Here is a 21913-nt window from a genome sequence, read left to right on the forward strand (position 1 = left end):
AAACACACAAAGCATGTTGCCTTCATCTCAGAGGCCCAGCTGCCTCAGGGGACTTCTTGTGGGAAATGAACCAGGTAAATATCTGAGGCGCGTGGTACCTGGGTCACGGGGCCTAACAACCCCTCGCAGTTATGATGATAGGTGTAGACAGTGCACACGTCCCAAGACATTCCTCTGACCGATGACCTAACCCTTGTGGACGAAGGAGGGGCACAGACTAAACCGGACAAGCTCAGGGTGGCCTTCCTGGCGACCTCACAAGCTCAGAAACTAAAAGTAACCCTATAGGATGGTCTGAAATTAAAGCTTTCTAACTAGCCCACACATCCTCTCGTTATTGTTGCCTGTGTCAGCGGTTCTCAACCTGTGGGTTGCAACCCTTTCGGGGGTCGCCTAAATACATCCTGCATATTAGATATTTACATGACGATTCATCACAGTAGCAACATTACAGTTATGAAGTAGCAACGGAAATAATGTTATGGTTGGGTCACAACATGAGGGACTGTATTAAAGGGTCGCGGCATTAGGAAGGTTGAGAACCACTGCTAAACTATCCTGTGCCCACCAATGTAAAGGAAATGTGTCTTTTTTTTTTTTTTTTTTTTTACTTTTTATTCAATCCCAGAGGTTTCCCTGCTCTGCTTTCTCCTGCCGCCCTGCCTCGCTAGTCTTCTCCTTTGATTTTGACGTATAAAGCAAGTGGTAAAACTGCCATTTTGGGAGCATTTTCTCACTCCGTTGAGATTTTGCTTCTTGGCAACTGTCTCAGTTTGGCTCAAATGAACTAATAAAAATTCTCTATAGGTTTGAACGTTTCTTACGTTGACAACCCCAGAAGTGGGAGTAGAAGACCCTTACAGCTGTTGTCCACAGCTGGTTTCCGGGGAGGGAATCCTTGTTTTAGCCCCAAAGTGCCTGACTTCCATCACTTCATGTCTTACCTTATATTTATTGGGCATCCACTCTGTGCCAGACACTGTGGACTCAATGACACGCCCCCTCCCCCACCAACCCTACGTGGCACTTTCTCAGTATCTTGGGGGGCTTACTGCTCCCACAGAGACACCGAAACCCTCCTTCCCTTCTTACTCCTGGTTTTGCTTTTTATTTTTGAAGGAGGAAAAAAAAATCAGGATTTAAAGTCGCGACTATTGTGCTAGATATGCAAAAAGAAAAGGCCAGAAGGGAATACACAAAAATAGTTTCTGGGGACTGGCCTTGCAGTGGGCTCCCCCGACCCTGCCCTATTCTCCCCTCCTTGGGTCTGAAATGCTGTTACACTGTGTGTACAACTTTAAACCGAGTGGCAAAGGCCAAGGGGGCGGGCCGCAGTCGAAGCAATTCAAGGACCTGTTTGTAGAGACGCCCCGCCCCCCAGCCCCCGGCCCCGCCTTCCCGACAGGCTTCAGTTCACGCCCCTCCCTCCGGGCAGCCTCAGGCCCCGCCCCTGCTCAGACCTGCGCGCTCAGCCTCAACGCAGAGAACCAATCACCTCCCGTTTCCACGTTCAGTCCCTTTTCGGCGTCTGCCCTCAGCCAAAATGGCGGCACCTCGGAAGTTACCGAAGCGCCAGCAGTTGCCGAAGCAGGTCCGGAAGCTGCCGAGCGAATCCGGAAGTTACCGAAAGAGAGCAGCGGGTAAGGAGGATGGCGGATGTCATCGCAAGACTCCGGGAGGACGGGATCCAAAAGCGTGTGATACAGGAGGGCCGAGGAGAACTCCCTGACTTTAAGGATGGAACCAAGGTTCGTGTCTTACCCCGTCCCCTTAACCCCTCTGGGCGGCGCGCATGCGAGGCGGGAGGAGGCCTTAGGCGAGAGGTTGCGCATGCCTATAGAATAGCGGCCGGTGACCCTCCCTCCCGCTCACATGCAGAACTCGACGCTGATTGGTCTGAATTTAAGTCGGGGATGAATTTGGATGCGTCTGCCCCGCCCCCTGCCTTGGCTGGGTGGCTGTACTGGCCCGGGAGGCGGACTGGCAGGTTGGGGGAGTTTGACCTAAGTGCTTGCTTCTTGGACCCAGCGCTGGAGAAGAACCTGAGCCGGATACCTGGATCTGGGAGGGACCCTGGACTGGGGAGGGGCCCCCCGGGGCCTCTGGGTTGCAAGGCTTCAGATCTTTTATAGATGAAGGCTGTTCCTAAAACACTTACCATAGACCAGCACCCATTGTTCAGATGGGGAAACTGAGGTTCCAGAGAACAGGCCCAGAGGTCAGGTCTGCCAGATGAGAACCCTTTGGCAGCTTTCTGATTGGTCTACCTTGCATTGTTTGGGCAGATAAAGGCTGGGAAGTAGAGCCTCCTACCTTCCTCCTCTGTACAATAAGGCCTCTCCTACCCCCACCCCCCCCCAAACAACCTTTCCCAGATGCCACTTGTCTGTAAAGTATGGAACTTCCCTGGGGTAGTCCCTGTGTCCAGCAGAGCGGTCATGCAGGACAGGTATATTGGGGGAAGGGCAAATCCTAGTCTGGCCCCGTGCGAGTGCTCTGAGAACAGAGGGAACTGCATAACTCTAGTGATGATTTATATTAAGTGGGATCCTTGCCCAGATTAGAGAAGGGGTGTGGGTGTGGCTGCATGTCCCCATGGCGTTGGTGGCCTTGAAGAAGGTCCTGGCAAGGGAGCTTTTGGATGGAACAGACACCAGAAGGAGAGAACATTGTAAAGATAGTAAAGATCTGTGGACAATGACACTGAAAGAACAGGGACCGGAGATATTAAATGACCAATCATCAGCATTGGTTTATGCTCATTCTATAAGCACCTTGCTAAATGCTTTTACAAGTTTATTTCATTTCCACATTGTGGGATAAGTACTATTGTTGACTTCATTTTACTGATGTGGAAACGGAGTTCAGAGAAGCAGCATGGCGCGGTGAAGAGTGTGGGCTCCTCGAACCACAGCCTGTTGAGGGTTGGGTCTTCAGACCTCTTCCCCCACGTGACCTCATCCAGGCTCATCCCTTAAAACAAATTCTCCATGCCTGGACTACCCCCAAATGTGTATCTCTAGCCTTTACCTCTCCCTTAAACTTGATATCTAGCTCCCTACTCACCATCTCCACCCGGATATCTGGTTGGCAACTCAGACTTAACCCGCTCCACCCATGCCTTCCCCATCTTGGTTAAGGGCACCTCTAGCCTTCCGGTTGCTCCGCCCAAAAACCATCCATGGCTCCTTTTGTTCTCTCTCATCCTACAGCAAAACCTCAAAATATACCCAAGGTCTTACCACTTCTCCCATCACCACTCTGGTCCAGGCCGCCAGGGTCTCCCCCCCGGGTTATTGCAGTAACCTCCTAACTTGCCTTCCTGCTTCTGCCCTCGCCCAGCTACGACCTGCTCTCATCTCAGCAGCAGCAGGACACGCATCGCATCACATCACATCACATCACATCACATCACATCACATCACATCCCTCCTCTGCTTGGATCCACTGAGTGGCTTCCGTCTCAGAGTAAAAAACAACGCCCTCACCACACACAGCCTACAGGCCCTGGGGGGTCTACCCCTGCTGACCCCGTGACTCCATGGTACACCCCTCCCCTGCAATCACTCTGCTTCTGCCAGTGACCCTGCTGCTCCTTGAACTTACCATATGCGTCCCTGCTGCTATTCTTTTGGCCTAGAAAGTTAGCACCGCCTTGCTACCCCAGCAATTACCTGGCTTGCTTCTCCCTACTCCCTTTAGATCTCTGCTTAAAGGTTGCCTTCCCCATCCCATATAAACTCCCCCGGCCTTATCTGCTGCTGTTTGTTTTCTTTTTTTTAAAAAAAAATATATTTTATTGAGTTTTTACAGAGAGGAAAGGAGAGAGATAGAGAGTTAGAAACATCGATGAGAGAGAAACATCGACCAGCTGCCTCCTGCACACTCCCCACTGGGGATGTGCCCGCAACCCAGGTACATGCCCTTGACCGGAATCGAACCTGGGACCTTTCAGTCCGCAGGGCGACGCTCTATCCACTGAGCCAAACCGGTTTCGGCTGCTGTTTGTTTTCTGATCCATGGCACTACCTCCACCTTACACAGCACAGTGTTTGGTTGAGGCCCTTCTCTTTCCTGTAGAGACAGTCCACGTGAGCTGCATGGGGGCAGGGACTTGTTCTCTGCTGTGTCTGGCACAGAGCTCAGGTACATAGTCAGTGCCCGTAACTATTTGTTGGAAGAATAACTGGAGCCAGGCTGCTGGGCTCCCATCCCAGGCCATCCACCCACTAGCCATGGGACTTGAGCCCCTTACTGCCCTCTCTTTGACTCACTTTCCTCACTTGGGTGGTGGGTAAAGGTCAGGTGGTGACCCCTGGGCAAGCCCTGTCCCTTATGCCATCTGCAGGCTGGGAGCCGGCTTTGTTCTCGGGGCTGGGTGAGGGTTTATGCCCTTGCCTGATCCCTCCTTGGCCTGCAGGCCACATTCCACTACCGGACTCTGCACAGCGATGAGGAGGGCACTGTGCTGGATGACAGCCGTGTGCGTGGCAAGCCCATGGAGCTCATCATTGGCAAGAAGTTCAAGTTGCCCGTGTGGGAGACCATCGTGAGCACCATGCGTGAGGGGGAGATTGCCCAGTTCCACTGCGACGTCAAGGTGCCTGGAGTCGTACATCTGCCTGCAGTGCCTGCATGTCTGTCCAGCCATCCCCACTCCCCAGGCCAGGCCTCTACCCTGGCTAGGTCACCACCAACTCCCCCTGGGCACTGCAACTCCAAGAGGGCACTGCCTTCTCCTCTCCGTTAGCCAGACCGTAGCCAGGAGCCTGGTTCTCAAATGCCAAGGACCCACTCAGTTCCTTGCTTCAGGTCTCTCTGGTTCCTGGTGCCCACTTGGCCCTATAGGGTCTGGCCCCTGCCAGTCCCCCCTCCCTCTCCCCTCCCTTCCTTTCCTTTCCATCTTCTTTTTTGCCAAAATTCTCCCTCCTACCTCACAGTAAATTCCTGGGTCACCACTCCCAGAGGTAAGCCTTCCTCTGGGCCTGTACCAAGGGAGATGGGTTGACAGTGGGGGTGATTGGCTTGGTTTGGTGCCCAGGAAGCCCTCCCTGACTACTGGTAGTTGGCTTGAACCCCTCCTTTGGGTCCCCCAACCCAACTTGCCTTGGATGGCCAGGATCTGGTCCTCTGCCTGGGTCTCAGCTACTTCAGGGCAGGGGTAGGGCTTGTTTTCCTCCCGTTTCAAAATGCCCAGCGTGGCCCTGGTCGGTGTGCCTGTTGGTTGGGCGTCGTCTAGCACACCGGTTTGATTCCTGGTCAGGGCACATGCCCGGTTTGAGGGCTTGATTCCTGGTGGGCAGCATGTAGGAGGTAGACAATCGATGTTTCTCTCTCTCCCCCTCTCCTTCCCCTCTCTCTCTTAAAAAAATAACATGCCCAGGATGGTCCAGCCCAGGCCCAAGACTCAGGAGTGTCTGTTGGCTGGATGAGACTGCAGGGCCGGTGAGGAGAGCTGGTTAGACTGGAGTGGGGTAGTATATATATATTTGATTTGATTTCAGAAAGAGAGGGAGAGGCAGAGACAGATAGAAACATCCATGATGAGAGAATCATCGATCGGCTGCCTTTACATGCCCCCGGCATGCTCCCTGAGTTGGAATCAAACTGTGACTTCCCAGTTCATAGGCCCAAGCTCAACCCCTGAGCCACTCTGGCCAGGCACGGGGTGGGATAGCCTATTCCCACCATCCCAGCAGCTGTTCCTAGTGAAAGGTGAAAGGTGAAAACTGGGTGCCCTATGGCTAAGGGTCTCCCCTGTGGGTTGTGAAGTTGCTGCCCTGAACTCAGCTCTGAGATAGGCTCTGAATGGGGGGGGGGGAGGGCAGGAGAAAAAGCAAAGGGACCCCAATAATGGACTCCCAGGAGGAGGGAGGCCGGAGTCCCCAGGGGAAAGCCCGCCTGCGTTTTAGCAGAGTGTGGCTGAACCAGTTGTGGCCCCTCCCTGGTTCTCAGTGTCCTTTCTCAGGTGGTGATGGGCAGGGGGCTGGGCACCTTGGGCCACACTGACAGAGCCCGTGCTGCCCACCCGTCCTGCAGCATGTGGTCCTGTATCCACTGGTGGCCAAGAGTTTGCGCAACATCGCGGCCGGCAGGGACCCCCTGGAGGGCCAGAGGCACTGCTGCGGCATCGCCCAGATGCATGAGCACAGCTCCCTGGGCCATGCCGACCTGGACACCCTGCAGCAGAACCCCCAGCCTCTCGTCTTCGACATCGAGATGCTTAAGGTGAGCGGCCGCCAAGGCTCAGGCACCACGAACTGCCACTGCCCAGCCTCGAGTGGGCTCCGGCCCTGCCTGCCTGCCCAGGGCTTGTAGGCTCCGTGGATAGGCTGGGGTTAAGGCAGGGCAGGTACTGGAACACCTTGTGGACCCCCGGCTGTCCCCATGGGGCTCCCTCTCGGGGCCCCTCCTTCCCCTTCAGTCTCTGTGAGGGCAGGGATCTTCACCGTCTCATTCACTGTTCTGTCTCTAGAAGCGGGCACAGCGCTGGGCACAGAGGAGATGCTACATAAATGTCTGTTGGGTGGTCAGTGAAGGAACTAGCGATTGTGGTCTTGGTATCCATTGTCTGGAGGCCGAGCCGCTGGGGTGCCCTGGGGCTCCCCTTGACCTGGCCCACACTCCGGCAGGTGGAGGGCCCTGGCACATACCAGCAGGACCCGTGGGCAATGACGGATGAGGAGAAGGCAAAGGCGGTGCCAGTCATCCACCAGGAGGGCAACCGGTTGTACCGCGAGGGCCACGTGAAGGCCGCCGCCGCCAAGTACTACGACGCCATCGCCTGCCTCAAGAACCTGCAGATGAAGGTGCCGCCCTGAGGCTGCGGCGGGTGGAGGGGGTCGGAGGGGAGCCGGGCCAGGCCTCAGCATCCGTGTCCCTCTCCCTGCCCCCACGCCCCCAGGAACAGCCTGGGTCCCCGGACTGGATCGAGCTGGATCAGCAGATCACACCGCTGCTGCTCAACTACTGTCAGTGCAAGCTGGTGGCCCAAGAGTACTATGAAGTGCTGGACCACTGCTCCTCCATCCTCAACAAGTATGATGGTGAGCAGTGGGCACTGGGCTGCCGGGTGGGCAGGGGTCAGACGAGCGGCCTCCTCCCGAGCACCACTGGGCACTGGGGTGCAAAGACTGAGCCTTTGCCGTCACCCCCATTCTGAACTCCCCGACTCTGTCAGCTGTCCCCCACCAGGCAGGGCTGTGGGCCTCATTGTGCCAGTGAGGATGAGGGGAATGGGAGGCTCTGTCCCATGATGGACCCCATGGTGCAGAAGGCATACTGGGCAGCTAGCTGGTCCCCCTCATGCCTTGCATGCCTGCTGCCTGCTGCCACCCCCTGCAGACAACGTGAAGGCCTACTTCAAGCGGGGCAAGGCGCACGCCGCCGTGTGGAATGCCCAGGAGGCCCAGGCTGACTTTGCCAAGGTGCTGGAGCTGGACCCCGCCCTGGCACCCATTGTGAGCAAGGAGCTTCGGGCCCTGGAGGCACGGATCCGGCAGAAGGACGAAGAGGACAAGGCCCGCTTCCGGGGTATCTTCTCCCACTGACAGGCCCTGCTCGCCCTGCCCAGCTCACCGTTGCCACTGCCAGCCCACCTGCCCCACGACATCATGCTTCTCTGTACATAAAAGCCTTATTTATCTCTCTCTGGGCCTGCCGAGCTCACTCACTGGAGAGGTGGGAGCCATCACCCCACATTTTCTGGTACTTGGATGGTATTGGGGGGCAAAGAATCAGGGTTCTAATCCCAGCACCCGATTCACCAGCTCTGAGATCTCTCTGGGCCCCAGTGTCCCTGACAGAAAAGAGGATGATCTTAGACCTGCCACAGAGGAAGCATTTCTTGCTGCCAGAGCTGGGGTGCCCGGCGCCTTCAGTCTTAAGGGGGAGATAGTTTGTGCTGAGTGAGATGGTCTCCCTGCCCCTCCGGCCTCTGAGCCAATGGTCCCCTGGTCACAGCTTCTGGAGGCAGAGGTTTCAGTGAGAAGCCAAGTCTGGACTGAGGGTGGCCCTATGAACCGAAGGGCTGGCCCAGGTGGGGAGGGCCAGGTGGGCTGACTCTAGAAAAGGCCTTGCTTGGGTAGAGGTGAAGACAGAGCCTTCCATGAGGCCTTCGGGGCCCAGGAAGGGCCCTGTCTCTGACCTGCTGTATGATTCTGGATTCATCCTGGCCCCCTCTGCCAAGCAGTGTCCCCATCGAACTGGAAATTGTGGGCTTGGCTTCCCTGAGACCAGGCAGGTGGGCCATCGGGTGGGATGTGGGTGTGTTTATTGTCATGGGTTTACACACTGAACAGCCTCTGGGTCTTGCCGCTCCCTCCCTCCCTCGGCCCCTGGTCTGGGTCCTCCCCCACGAAAGGGAAGTAACATTGAGGGGCGGGCAGAGATGCAGGGTGTGGAGGTGGGAGGCCAGGGCCAGAGGTCTGCACCCCCAGCCTCCCACACCTGGTCAGAGGGGCCCCGGAATGTGTGAATGAATAACCCAGGTCCAGCCGCAGTTTAGGCCTCGCCGCAGTCCAACTTGAGGCTGATGCTTCGGCCCTTGCCCCGGGTCAGGGTGGTGGGTGGTGTCCCTGGGCCCTCGCGCTCCGCCTGGCTGGGACCCCTGGAGCGAAGCAGCTGGCTCTGTTTGCGGAGGAAGTCCACAGGGGCGGCCCCGCCGTAGCTGCTCTTGGCCAGGGTGGCCCTCGAGGGTCCCGTGGGGGCGTGCGGGTGGGAGCCGGCCTCCAGTTGGCCCAGGTGGGCCACGTAGCCGTCCGACAGGAACTGTGGGCAGAGGTGGGCAGGGTGAGGGGTGGTCTCAGGCCCACACCGCCCTCCGTCCTCTCCAGGCTCCTGGTCTGTGCTGGCCGCGTTCTAGGCCCGGCAGAGCCTGACCCGCGTCTTCTCTCAGCAGATAGGAACCGCAGGCTGGGAGCAGGCACCTGGCCTTCCTCCTGGCTCTGCCCCTCTCTAGACTCAGCTTCCTCATCTATAAAGGGCGATTCTTTGTGGGGGGTTAATAATAGCAGCTGACATTTAGCAAGCACGTTTTTTGTGCCCAGCCCTGTGCATGTTGATGTGCAGTAAATCACATGGTCTTCATGATCGCTGTCAAGGTCAGGGCCATTTTATCATTTCCATTTTACAGACAGGAATTGGGGCTTAGAAAGGTCCAGGCTGGAGGGTACCATGCTGAGTGATATAAGTCAGAGAAAGACAAGTATCACATGATCTCACTCAGATATGGAATCTAAGTAACAAAATAAACTGATGAGCAGAGCGGATCCAGAGACACGGAAGCGTGGAACAGAGTGTGGAATCTGAGGGAAGGCGGGGGAGGGAGGGTGGGTGGGTGGGAGGTAGTCAACCAAAGACCTTGTATGCATATGTGCATAACCTATGGACACAGACAATAGGGTGGTGAAGGCCTGGGGTGGGGGGGCAGGGGTGAGCTGGAGGGAGTTAGTGGACATATGTAATATTTTCAACAATAAAGAATTATGTAATAAATAAATAAAATGACAAAAAAAGAGAGAAAGGCCCAGGGCCGTGCGACATGGAGTCAGCACTCCAGCCTGAGTCACCAATACTGGTCTGCTCAGCAGCTCCAGGTTGCTCTCCACCCCTGTCCTAGGAGGAGCCAGGTCCCCTGAGGCCAGCCACCCTCCCCAAAGCCGCCCTCTCAGGCCCTTAGCACAGGTGGACCTATGACCGGAAACCCAGGCTCCCAGTCGCCACCCTCACTTGGCCCTTACCTGGCACTGTGCTTGCAGCTTCCGCACAGCGCGGCCCACGATGTAGGTCTGGCTGGGGGGCAGGCCCAGGGCCGCGTATACGGCCACATCTTTGGGGGATCCATAGCCAGCCACGATGTTCAGTTCCACCTGCGGCAGGTGAGGCCAGTCAGCCACCCCGGGACAGGGCATGAGGCTGGGGGTGGGGTCTGGTGGGCTTCCTTGGGTCAGATATTTTAGGGAGTCAAGCTAGTTGGATAGAGGTGGGGCATAGAGTCCTACGTCACCTGGCCCCCCAGGGAGGCACCCTAGTTGGCCCTAAAGTTAGGGGCCCCTTGGAACACGAGAGGGCAGGACCATAGGACAGTTAAGGTCCCAGAGATGGGCTGAGGGCAGAGGAGATGGGCTGAGGGCAGAGGCAGGTCCCTTCCCATCGCCGCACCTCCTGCACCAGGCTCTGCAGAAACATCGCTTTCTGGCGCAGCGGGTCATGGGTGAGGCCATCGCAGAAGGAGACGACGCCGTGGGGGAAGTTGTGCTGTGACAGCCAGGCCACCACACGGTGCTTCTGCATATCAGGCCGGCCCGTTACGTAAACAATCAGGTAGCCCGCGTCCTGCCAGTGCCTGCGGGGTGGGGTGGCCGTGAGCAACAGGTGCCAGGGTGGGGGTCGGTCTCCAGGGTGAGTCCGGGGGCGCTCCTACCTGACCACGTCCACAGCACCGGCGCGCACCTTGGGGTCACTGCCCATGATGGAGACGCTGGCAGTGAAGGAGCCATCTATGCTGAAGACCACGGCCTCGGTGCCGCGGGCCACCACTGTCAGGCAGCACTCGGCATAGGTGTGGTCGCCCCTGTGGTCCACAGGTGGGGTGAGCAGGTGGTGGCGAGGTGGGCGGAGTCCCACCCTGCAGAGGAGTGGCCTGCCCCGCGCTCACCTGACCATCATTCGAACTGGGTAGACGCCAATGCCCAGCGCACGCTCAGGGGGCACCGGGAAGGTGAGGCGGCCAGAGCTGTTGGTGACCTCCGTGCCAAAGTGGATCCACTTGCCGGACAGTGGCTGTGTCATGACGTAGACGTCCACCTGACGGTGAGAGGGGGTGAGCGTCCATGGCGGGGAGACCCTGGGCGCTACATGACTTTGAATGGAGGAGGGCAGAGGTGGGCTTGTCGTTAGGGGTGGACGGGGCCTCGGGGAGCCGTGTGTGTGTTGTGTGTGTGTGTGTGTGTGTGTGTGTGTGTGTGTGTGACAATGAAGACACAGGAGGCGGGACGGGAGCACCCACTTGGGGGTGTGGTCAGCTGGTGGGGGCGGGCCCAAGGCCGCTGTGTCCTGACCTTCTCTCCAGTGAGCGTGACCACGTCCAAGGGCCCGTACATGAAGCGCCCGTTCAGCACCTGGGGGCGGCCCTCGCACACCACCGTGTCGTTCGCCCGGTGGTTGGAAGTGACGTTCTGTTGGGAGGAGAGGACATGAGCCGGCAGCCAGATGCTGGGGATGCAGAGGAAGCAGAGAGACAGGCACCCAGACAGGGAGGCAGGGCAGGGGCGGGAGGAGGCCCGGAGGTCAGGAGAGCCTGTGTGAGTGGACTGTGACAGGATCAGATGCAGAGGATGAGCTGGGGCAGGTAAGTGCCCATCAGAGACCTAACTTGCAGGGGGAAGGGGAAGAGACCCTGATTCCCAGGGGCGGGGCCAAGGTATGATTAGGTGGGGCCAGGCCCCTAGGGGCTGGACCGGAAGGCCACGTGGGCGGGGATCCAGCGGCCAGGGGCGGGGCCTCGCTTCTGAGGGCCGGAGGGCAGTGCACCTACTCGGATCTTGACTTGCGTGCGTTTGCGCTGCCACTTCTCCCTGGGAAAGGCCGGGCTGTAGATGGACGGCTCCTCGCACTCGGCCAGCTGTGGCTGCTCCTTCTCGATCACCTGCACAGGACCAGGCTAGGTCACCTGAACGGGGGTCTGGGGCTGCCCCTCCCCCAGCCCGCAGCCCCCCATTCTTGTCTGGTTCCCATCCCCAGGCCATATCCCCGGGCCCACCTGGCGCAGGATGAAGGCTACCACGTCTGCGGACTCCCAGTAGCTGGCGTGGAAGAGGTGGGGCAGCGTGACGGTGGGGAAGGCCGTGAGCGCCTCGGGGCAGTAGAGTGAGTAGTCAATCCGCTTGGTCCCCCACCATCGCTCCAGGACTGCACAGCCACGGTGGGCAGTGAGTCAAGGTGGCCTCCCACCCTGTGCCCACCTGCCTGGCCTCTGGGTGCTCTCCCCTCCCTGCTTTCCTCCAAGCCTGGGTGCTGGAGGGGCGGGGGCAGACCGGCTGCTGGGGGCAGGGGCATTTGGCTGGCTGACTTACTCTTAACCACCTCACTGGTGGTGCTGGGGGCCGCCGGCTGGGCCTGTGGCTCGGTGCCCAACTCACTGCCCTTCCAGAAGGCACCACTGGTAGAGGTGGGCGTTGAGGGCACCAACATCTCCAGCTCCTCCAGAAAGAGGCCCGAGTGGGTCTGCAGCGCGTCAGCTGGGGGAGGAGGGCACCTCAGCAGCAGGCGGGGCTCCAGGGCAGCTCCGCGCCCACACCTCCGCGCCCACACCTCCGCCATCTTTCCTGCCAGCCTCCTGGCCAGGTCACGGCTGAGGCCGAACTGCTCCACATCTGCTGGCGGGCATTCTCTCCTCTCAGCTCACCCACAGCCTGCTGCATTCTTGCCGGAATGCCTGTCACCACCATCCCAATGCAGGCCCGCTTGTCTCATGGGGCCAAATGCATCCATGTACATGTGAGAACCGATGGACACACAGCACCCCTACACACACCGCAGGCCCCTCCCCGTCCACTGGTGGCTGCTCTCACACGGGCAGTCACTCCCCTCCTCTAGTCCAGTCACCACCATGGGCACAGAGTGTCAGAGGGTCTGCACACTGCCCAGGGGCTGAGGTAGGGCTCGTGAGAGGTTGCCGTGACGTGGGAACTACCTCATGTCTCCCAGGGCGATGGGGGCCATCCTCATCCCTGTTGGGGCCCTCCTCCTACCCCCCTTTATCTTGGAGGGGGGCATACCCAGCAGCAGGGACGTGCCATCTCCCAGGGGGAACTTCTGGTAGCGGGGTATGGCTAGTGGGGCGATGGCCTGGAACTTGGGGGCCAGCAGGGGCTCAAGACGGCAGGCGCAGGGGTCAGCCGCGTGGAAGAGGTTGTAGATCTGCTCACAGGCTGGACGCATCTGGGCCACTGGAATCCAGGAGACAGAGTGGGAGGAGTTCACCTGGGCATTCTGGGAGGTGGGGGATGGGCAGCAGCACCCTGACATGCTGTGTGACCCTAAGCCAGCTCTTCCCAAACTACACTCCCTGGGGAGTCACCAGGGTCCTGCTTGGTGAGACAGGCCTCTTGGCTAAGAATATGTCAGAGCCTTCGCTTTGCTGAGGTGGCTCAGGATGAAGTGGTCCCATGCTTGTTGGACCTCTTCTCACACCGAGCATCTGCGGGCGTGAGTTCCCCCCAGTGCACTGTGGGAAACTGGGCCTGGGCGAGCCCCTCCTTTCTGGGCCACACGTTCCCCTTCCCTAGCCAGGATATCTCATTGGTGCAGTGCGGGGCGGCAATAACTCCAGCGTCTCAGGTGAGATGGTTTGGAGGAGCCGGGGGAGGGGCAGATGAAGGACGGGGCGCGGCCCCCACCCCATCCTGAGGGCTCACCCTCCAGGGCAGGCATCACGGTCTTGCGCAGAGCCAGCACCAGGCCCAGCGGGGAGCCGAAGAGAAAGAAGCCGGAGACCTTGAAGTCCAGGCGGGCCGCGCTGAGGGCGCCCTCAGGAGCCTCCGAGGCGGCCGGGGGTGGACAGGAGGCTGTGCTTGCCCGCCGGGGCTCCCCCGAGGAGGAGGCAGCGGTGGGGGCCACCTGCAGGCTGTGGGGGAGGGCTGCTCAGTGCAGCTGCCTCACAGCCCAGCACCCACCCTGCTGGGGAGGGGGCAGGAAGGTCACCTGTTCTGGGAGCCCTCGGGTTCAGGATTGGCCACGTCGCTGGGGGTGCGCTGGGCGGGCAGGGCCGAGGGTTCTGGGCTGCTCCGGCCCAGCCCCTCCATCCCATCTGCCAGGGGGTCCTTTACTGGGCCGATTTCCGGGGAGAGCAGCTCATTGTTCTAGAAGGAACAGGGGACCGCCAATCCTTAGGAACGAGACGATGTGGTTTCTACTTATTTGGAAGTGAGGAGAGAGGCTTGGATGCTGGGCAGGGAGTCAAAGCAAGTGGGCGGGCAGAGCCTTGGAGGGGACAGAGCGAGGCAGCAGAGGACACGACGCAGGGCACAGAGGTCGTGTTGGGGGGCAGAGCCCTGGAGAGGGAGAGACACCGCCCTCCTGAGGAGCAGGGTGCGCACACTGACCATGCTCCCTCGGCGGCTGCTGCCCCGGCTGCCCGTGCCCGCGCAGGCGCTGTGACAGAGTGCATCAAAGCCCAGGATTCCGCCTACAGCGTCTCCGATCAGCACCACCTGGATGAGAGGGTGGCACCATCAGGAGGGGCTGACCGGCGATGGCGGACCCCCCAGCGAGCTCCCCGGACCGTCCCAGCTCCTGACCTGCCCGCAGAAGCCAGCGCCCTCAGCAGAGCTCAGGAAGGCGGCATAGGCCTGGTTGGTTCGGGCGATGACGGTGGCCACAGCGCTCTGGTATCGGGAGGATGACGTGGCCAACAGCGGCAGGGCGGCCAGCGGAATGTGGTCCTGAGAGCGGGACAGGCTGTCGCCATCATGGCTGTAGGGACTCAGGCTGGAGGAACAGGTGTGGTGGGTGGCTGGGGGTCTGCAGCCCCTTCACTGCCCCCTCCGAGTCCCCTTGGCCTGCGGGCAGGTGCTAGCGCTGAGGGCCTTTGTGGGCGGCGTCAGCACCCCAGAGGCCTCTGGGATGAAGCCATTGACTAGAAACGGAGGCGCAGTTCTGAGGCCGACTGGCCAAGGTGTCTGGCTTCCCGGCCTCCTCCCCCTCCCCCCATGGGGTCTTCTCGGTCCCTGGAACCCCCAGGTGGATCTCTGCAGCTTGGGGACCCTGTCTACCCCCCGCCCACCCACCCCTGAGCAGTACTTGGAGACAAGGGCATAGGCAGCAGCACAGATGGGTGGGCAGGGCACCAGGCGCAGGGCCACATGGCCCAGGGCCTCCGGGAAGTGGATGCGGGTGATGGCCTCGAAGGCCAGGTTCAGCGTCTGCACGTCCGCCTGCTTGGAGTTGGCATCTCCAGGGCCGGAGTCCAGGATGCTGCCGCTGTGCAGGATGAGGAAGAGGGCGTGGACCGCACAGGCCTCGGGCCCCAGCTCCCCAGCTCCGTCGAGGCCCTACGGGGCACAGCGGGTACCAGGGGTGTCAGGACAGTGGCCTGGCAGGGGGGTGGGCAGCACTGAGACACAGGTGGCTGGGCATAATCACCTCGGAGTCCCTGGGTGCTCGGGCCCGGTCCCTCATATCTTTGGCAGCCTCGGCTCCGGGGTCTGTAGGACAGGGGACAGCCGGTGCAGGAGACCGAGGGGTCTATGGGGTCCCTTCATCTGACACTTCAGAGCCTCCTGCTCTTCTGTCTGCCTGAGTGGCACGCCCAGCCCCCACCTTCCTCTGACCTCTCACTCGACTGTCCCAGGTCATTTCACATTCCTGTGCCGCCCCTCTGCCCCCGGGGATGCCTCTTCCCACAATGCCTGTTTGCTTGGAAAATTCCTTCTAACTCTGCCCTGTCCAAAATGGTAGCCACTGCCCTGCTGTGCCCATTTACATCGAAGTGAATTAAAACACAACTCAGACTTCAGCTCCTCGGGCACATTTCAAGTGCTTGATAACCACGTGTGCCTGGTGGCTAGAACCTGTCCATCAACACAGAAAGTTCTGTTGGACGGAGCGGGTCCCATCCTTCAAAATCCAGCTGAGACCCCAGCTCCCGTGTGAAGTCCTCCTGCCTCCAAATGAATTGCTCCATTCTTTGTGCTACGTCTGAACCTGGAGTACAGTCCAGCCATCCCTCCGTCCACCCATTACCCACTCGTATTTAATGAGCACCCTCTCCAGACTGACATTCATTTTAGGGCCCCGCTAAATTAGGACCGACTTGTCTTTCGAGTCCCCATTGCACGTGGGGTGCTGGCAGCCCGATCCGGGACCTGTACCTGGCGCCCCCTCGGCCTCTGTCGGGGAGGCGAAGGCGTCGATGAAGTCATTGGAGTTCCACTTGGTCATCTCCTTGGGGAAGACCTCGTCGCTGTCCGAGAAGCCTTCTGAAGGGACAAGGGGTGGCAGACCTTTGTGTCATGGGTGGGAGACCTTTCTCAGGAACACACCCCCCTCCACCAGAGACCACATGCTGACCGTGGGCATCAAAGAACTCGTCTTCAGAGCTGTTCTCAGAGTCCCGGGCAATGTTCTGCATGCGCCACTCAGACAAGCTCTGAGGAGACACGCCCCCTGCAGGACCACATCAGCATCAGCCTGGGCGTCAGCCTGATGGTTGCTCCCTCCCATCCCTGTGCTGCAGCCTCACCTCCATGCTGGGATGAGTAGGAGGAGCGGGAAGATGAGGACCACTGCTTGCCGAAACTGGCATCAGGTGAGGCGTCGGGGCCCAGGGGGACCTCAGGCCCATCAGGGGTACCCGCATGGCTGGCCCCGCCCTGGGCCTCAGTGCATGGCTTCCCAGGGGGCTGGGCCTCAGGTCCCTCACTGTCCATGTTACACTTGGCCATGCGCTGAGCCAGCATGCGGGCTGTCTCCTCCTCCAGTGCCCGGATGTCAGCCATGCTCAGATCTGTCCACTCGTCCTGCCAGCACCAGGCCTGGCGGTGGGCGCGCAGCATCACCCGACGAAGACCTGTAGGTGCCCAGGCATCAGAACAATGCCCTCCCCACCCCAAGTCCCCTGCCACGGCGTCCACATGCTTAGCCATCAAGGTCGGTTAAAGGCTCCCCTGGGCACATCACCTCCCCAGAGCCACAGAGTAGGGTAGGGCGAGTGCTACCCAGGGGATGGGAGTGGAAACTGGGACATTAGCCTTCCTGCCCCGCCTCCTTCCTTGCCCGCTCGCTACCTCTTCCATCCCTCTGGGCACCCCAACTCCGAGCACTGGCCGCACCCCCACACCACAGGAAGCTGGAACCAATGCTTGTTTCGCTCTTTCATCTGGCTTTCCACCGATTTGTTCAGAGGAGTGAACAATTAAGGCATTAACAGCCTAATGAAATTGTTGCTGGTTAATGAAGGTGTTAATAGTTAATGGAAGTGTTGGCACTTAAGGAAGGCTGTAGGGAAAGATGATACTCAATCTGGGATATTTTCATTTTAAGCAGGGGGATAAAGTTTAAAGCCTCAATATCTAGGAAATACAGCAATAATAGTTGAATTATAATAACAAACTTCTGGAAGGGGATATATCTGAATCTTAATAGTGGTTGTATGTGAGTGATTTTGTTTTCTTATTTGTGCCTTTGGTATTTTTCCAAATGTAAGACAAGGAGCCTGTAAGCTAAATTTCCTCACCTGTAGATGGGAATAATAGTCCTTACCTTGAGGGGTGTTGTGTGTGTTAAAGGAGATCTTGCATGTTGTGACCAACATTAGCTTTTAACATCTGGCCCAATCTCCCCCCATTTACAGAAGGGAAAGTTCCGGTGCAGAGAGGGGAAGTGGCTCGATGAGGCGTCCATAAGAGCCTGCACGTGAACCCAGGCCCCTGGACACCCCCATCCAGGCCAGGGCTCCTTCTAACTGTAGCTGGCCCACCCTCAGACCTGGGAGGTGGGGCAGGGTTGAGCTGCAGGAGCTGTGGGGTTGGGTTTAGGGTGGTGTGAAACAGGGGCTCGTGGATATCATGGCCAGAGGATGGGTCTCTGGGAGCTGGGGGTGGGAGGAGCCCTGGGAATGACATCAGAGTCACAGTCGGAGCCTGCACTTTAGCACGTTGCCGGTTGGGGTTGGCGACCCTCCTGAAGGTCCCTAAGTCTCACCTGATGCACAGACGGTTTAGAATCTTTGACCTGGAGACCATGTCGCCAGCTTCTTGCCCTCCTGACTCTTACTGTACCTTAAGGCTAGTCTGCCCCGACCCTGGCCAGGCTGTGCTGCTCCCCTCTGCCTCCGCGCTCACCACATCAAGTGGGAATGACGGCTTTACGCTGTGTCCCATGAGCATCCTGGCTCAGGCGCTGGGCTGGTGCCTGCTGGGTAAATGGAACCTCCCGCGGCGTGGTGCTCACCAACATCGTGGATGAACTGCTCAATCTTGGCCTGCATGCCCCAGTAGCGGAACTCGACCTTGCACAGCTTATAGGCGCACATGAGGGGCCCCGTCTGCGCCGCCTTGTGTGCCCAGTCATCAGCCAGCGGTCCTCGGCCCGTCTTCACGGAGCGGTACAGCCGGGGGTCCTCTTCTGCTTTGTACTCTCCTGGGGCCACTGAGTCCCGCACGATGTCTATGGTGTCTGAGGGGGTTCCAGCAGCATTGAGCACCGCCAGCCCCCTCCAGCCCCTGCCACCCCCTCTGCCTCCGGATCGGGAGGACATCCTTCTGAAGGCAGGAAGCCACGGCCCGAGAGAGCCTGGGAATTGTCAGAAGCTACCCATCGAGGCGTCAGATAGCCTGAGAGGGTCCCCAGCCCCCCACCCCGCCCCGGCCACTGGCTTCAGGCCTCACCCAGGATGCGCTGTCTCCTCTCAGCCCCGCTCAGGTTAAAGACATTTGGTTGCTGGCCCCCATCAGGCAGATAATAGGTCTCTATTTCAATGGAGAATTTCTCCACAAAGGGGCAGGTGTACCTGGGCAGAGGTTAGGAGCAAGGGTCACTGCTGTGCCCACCAGGGCTCTTCCCCTTGTGGCCCCAGGCCTGTCCCGCCCACTCACCGGGTCCGGGTGTAGGGATAAGCGTTCCAGGATTCTTCCTCCACCTGCAGGGCGGCCTTGGGCAGCAGCGCCCGGAACCAGCCTGGGATGTGGGAGCCCACGTGGTACACCTTGTGTGTGTACTGCCCACTGCCACCGGGACCATCCGTGTAGGGCCTGTTGGCCAGGATCTCCACGCCACTGCCCTCACCACTGGACTCCTCCCGGCTCTTTTTCTGCAGTCCAGGACAGAGCAGAACGTGGAGCTCAGCTCCATCTCAACTCCTGGGATCCCAGCTTTCCCTGGGCCCCTGGGGTGCTAGTCCTAGCCTTTCCAACGCCCTGTGACCCTACCCTGGCCCCCTGCTGCTCCTGGGATCAGGATCACAGCTGCTGTCCAGTCCCCCACGGGTTCTGCAACCCAGCACTCATGCAGTCAGTCAAGTATCTATTGAGTGTCTGCTTCAGGCCAGGCCTTGCTTAGGGTTATATTAGTCAGGATATGTTGAACAGAATAAAGACCCCTGTCCTTGTGAAACTTACGTTCTAATGGGAGGCAAACAGACACAGAAAAAGCAAATTATATGGTATGTTGGAGATAAAGTGCTATGGGGAAAAGAGAGCGTAGATTAGGGTAAGGGGGGTTGAGATAAGGGTTGCTATTTCCATAGATGGGCAGAGAAGGCCTCGGGAGAAACATCTGAACATGACTTCGAGGAGGGGTGGGAGGTGCGGAGTGGACATGGGGTGGGAGGAAGTGTGCAAGGCAGAGGGGAGCCAGTGCAGGCTCCTGAGGCGGGAGCACGGTGCACGCGCTCCAGGGGCAGCAAGGAGGCCGGGGTGGGTGGGCTGAAGAGCTGAGGAGAGTAAAAGGGGCCCTACCACTCTGAGGACCTGACCCTGGTCCCCTCCCTCCGTGGACCCCACAACCAGCTCCTGCCACACCCCTCCTAGCTGGAGAGCACTCAGATCCTGCCCTTTTATAGCTCTGGAGCCCAAGTTTGGCCCACGCCACCCCGAGGCTGGATCCTGGCCCTCTTGCCCCTGAAGACTGATCCTGAAACACGTTTGGAACAGGCCTGCCTGAGGGCCTGGACCAACCCTCTCCCCTCTCTGAGAGCCTGCCTGGCCCATTTTTCTCACAGCCCAAGCCAGGCCCCTACTCCCTTCCTCTTGGCCCAGACCTCCCTCGCTTATCCTCTGGGGTCCTTGCCTGCCCCTGTGTTTCAGTTTTGGTGCCTCATCCCATCCCATCCTCATCCCATCTCCCTGACCTGGGCTTTGCCAGGATCCTGCGGACTCTGGGGCCCCCCTCCCACTCCCTGCCTCTCACTCTTGTCTCCCCATGTACTCCCTGCCCCTAAAGGATTACAGAATCTAAGGAGGATTAAAGGAGATCAAACATGGGCCGGGCACTGGGGGGATGGGGAGCCAAGCTAGGCCCTCTGCCTTTCCCCCCACAGCCCTTACGATCTCCCCCTGCAGCTGAAGGGGGACCTCTCTCTCCTCCTCTGGCCTCAGCCCTTCCCAGGCCCGGAGCTGGACTAGTGGGGCTGAGCCCCAGCCCCCTGTCCCAGGTGCGGCCTGCAGGCTCCTGCATGAAGCAGGGCCCCCTTGGCCTCCCGCTTCCCGTCGCTCTCACCAGGATCATGTAGAGCTGGGCCACCTGGTACTCGTCCAGGCTCATGGGCAGCAGAATGTGGTACTCCTTGATGAGCATCCTGAAAGCGCTCAGCAAGATGCGCGCGGCCTCCGCTCCGCCTGGCGCAGGGACGGCGCGGCAGTCAGTGCGGGGCGGCGGCGCGCAGTCCCGAGCCCTGCGCGCAGGCCGAGGGGTTCGGGCCGCAGGACCCCATGCCCGGGCCCACCACCGGGGTGGCAGAAGCGAACCCAGCGCTGCCGCGGGGAGCCGGGAGCCGCAGCGAGGCTGAGCGCTGACCTCTTTTCGGCGTAGCCCCCGCCCCCCGCCAGCCCGTCGCCATGGCAACCGCGAGCTGACGCGCGCCCCCCGGAGCAGCGCGGGGCCGGCCACCCTCGCCTTTCCCGCCGCGTTCTAAGTCCCCTCGGAGCAGCATCCCTCGGGGACCCGCCCACTGGAGCCCCCGCGCCCCTCCTCCCCGGCCTGCCTTCCACAGGCGGTCCCTCGGGCCGTCTCCTGCATCCCTTTCCTGGAGTCGGTGGGGTCTCGTGTTCCCCACTCCCTTCGTCCATTTAAAACCTTGTCCCCTGGGGTGTCTCTCCACGGAGCGGCCCCGTGCGCCCCTCCTCTTGGCATCTGTCAGTGTTCCCCACACCCCACACCCGCACCTGCCTTCCAGGACCAGATAACTCACCCCTGCGCCCCCCAGACCTGCCTTCCCCACCATGGCCGGCAGCCCCGTCCTCGACTTCCCCCTCCCCAGCATCCTGCCCAAGGGTTGGCTCCTCTTCGGGCTGAGGCAAGAGTGGCTCCACCTGGTATGCCACGGGCTCCGGTCCTGAGACACCCGCTCCACTCACCCGCGCCCCGGCTCCGTTGCAGGCACCCCGCCTACCCCACCCCTTGGCACCCAGCGCGCAGGCAAGAGGCCCCAAGGTCCCCACTTCCCTCTGCTCCCCGCGTCCCCGTCCCCCGCCGTGCTCTTGGCCCGTCCCGGCTCACCTCTGGTTGAGTGCGGGCGCTCCTCACCGGGCACGGGCGGGGACGAACGGGCCGTGGGTCTGAGCCCTGAGCGTCCCCAGCCCCGGTCTCGGGTTCCAGCAGTGGCCGGACCCTCGGGAGGCGCAGCGCCGGCCCATGGCCCCGACCTTTCTCCTCGTCCGCCCTCCGGCGTCCCAGCCGTTCCTCCCCGCCACCCGCCGCGTCACTGCGGCCGCCCCGCCCCCTTCCTGGGCCTGGCGGGCCCTCCCCACCCCTGCGGGGTCCCGGCAGCCCCGCCTGCGGCGGAGGAGGCGGCCCCTTCCTTCCTTCCCCACGGCAGTGAGCGAAGAAGCAGTTCTCCAAATGCTGGTGCTCTTCACGCCTTATGTGCCTTTTGGAATCCCCCAAACGCGCTTGCTTCCATTCCCACCCTGGCCCAGCCTCCCGTGCGCTCGGGAATTGCGGCGGGGTCCTACCTCTCCGCGTTCTCCCCGCCCTCACACCTGAGGCCCAGGGGAAATGCACCCCCCTCCCCGGGGCCTGGCCTCAAGCTGCTCCCTGGCTTGCCTCTACTTAGGGGGTGGGATCCCAGCGCTACGGGTCTCTAGGGTCATGCAGCCACACACCCAGGCAGAGGCCTTTAGTCACTCGGAGGACGAGCCCCTCAAAGTGGCCCCATCTATGCCTTCCGGGTCCACAAGTCTGGCCAACCAGCCAC

General features: G+C 60.1%; 2 protein-coding genes across 3 annotated transcripts; one reads left to right on the forward strand and one right to left on the reverse strand.

Moving 5' to 3' along the window:
• The first annotated feature begins 1611 nt into the window (after positions 1–1611).
• AIP (AHR interacting HSP90 co-chaperone) lies at positions 1612–7649 on the forward strand. Of its 2 annotated transcripts, none has more exons than XM_081099543.1 (6): positions 1612–1748; positions 4421–4600; positions 6040–6228; positions 6633–6809; positions 6905–7046; positions 7345–7649. In XM_081099543.1, the coding sequence occupies exons 1-6, from the start codon at positions 1650–1652 to the stop codon at positions 7548–7550; spliced, it is 993 nt and encodes a 330-aa protein (XP_080955669.1). In that variant the 5' UTR covers positions 1612–1649; the 3' UTR covers positions 7551–7649. The 2 variants fall into 2 exon arrangements, with proteins under 2 accessions (XP_080955669.1, XP_080955670.1); XM_081099544.1 differs by having other exon boundaries at positions 1622–1748; positions 6905–7038; positions 7345–7559.
• Positions 7650–8221: 572 nt separating this feature from the next.
• Positions 8222–21414, reverse strand: PITPNM1 (phosphatidylinositol transfer protein membrane associated 1). The gene is made up of 24 exons (XM_081099545.1): positions 21217–21414; positions 20218–20336; positions 18597–18811; positions 18390–18511; positions 17953–18177; positions 16244–16570; positions 16072–16167; positions 15873–15980; positions 15145–15206; positions 14803–15053; positions 14301–14490; positions 14106–14213; positions 13705–13862; positions 13419–13627; positions 12780–12950; positions 12075–12239; positions 11762–11910; positions 11537–11647; positions 11061–11177; positions 10658–10806; positions 10424–10573; positions 10162–10345; positions 9741–9869; positions 8222–8769 (listed from the first exon to the last, which is right to left on the reverse strand). The coding sequence occupies exons 2-24, from the start codon at positions 20293–20295 to the stop codon at positions 8503–8505; spliced, it is 3741 nt and encodes a 1246-aa protein (XP_080955671.1). The 5' UTR covers positions 20296–20336; positions 21217–21414; the 3' UTR covers positions 8222–8502.
• Positions 21415–21913: the final 499 nt, after the last annotated feature.

Source organism: Myotis nattereri (genome assembly GCF_964212035.1).
Source record: "Myotis nattereri genome assembly, chromosome: 9".
Taxonomy (NCBI): Eukaryota; Metazoa; Chordata; class Mammalia; order Chiroptera; family Vespertilionidae; genus Myotis; species Myotis nattereri.

What these genes read in the sequence shown, in the direction of transcription:
- AIP (XM_081099543.1), top strand. Translation starts at nt 1,650, where the DNA reads ATGGCGGATGTCATCGCAAGACTCCGGGAGGACGGGATCCAAAAGCGT. An exon ending in ACTTTAAGGATGGAACCAAG is followed by an intron (nt 1,749 to 4,420) that starts GTTCGTGTCTTA and finishes CTTGGCCTGCAG; the next exon opens with GCCACATTCCACTACCGGAC. An exon ending in TCGACATCGAGATGCTTAAG is followed by an intron (nt 6,229 to 6,632) that starts GTGAGCGGCCGC and finishes ACACTCCGGCAG; the next exon opens with GTGGAGGGCCCTGGCACATA.
- PITPNM1 (XM_081099545.1), bottom strand. Translation starts at nt 20,295, where the DNA reads ATGCTCATCAAGGAGTACCACATTCTGCTGCCCATGAGCCTGGACGAG. An exon ending in GGTGCTGTGGACGTGGTCAG is followed by an intron (nt 10,346 to 10,423) that starts GTAGGAGCGCCC and finishes CCCACCCCGCAG; the next exon opens with GCACTGGCAGGACGCGGGCT. An exon ending in AGCTGCAAGCACAGTGCCAG is followed by an intron (nt 8,770 to 9,740) that starts GTAAGGGCCAAG and finishes CTCTGCCCACAG; the next exon opens with TTCCTGTCGGACGGCTACGT.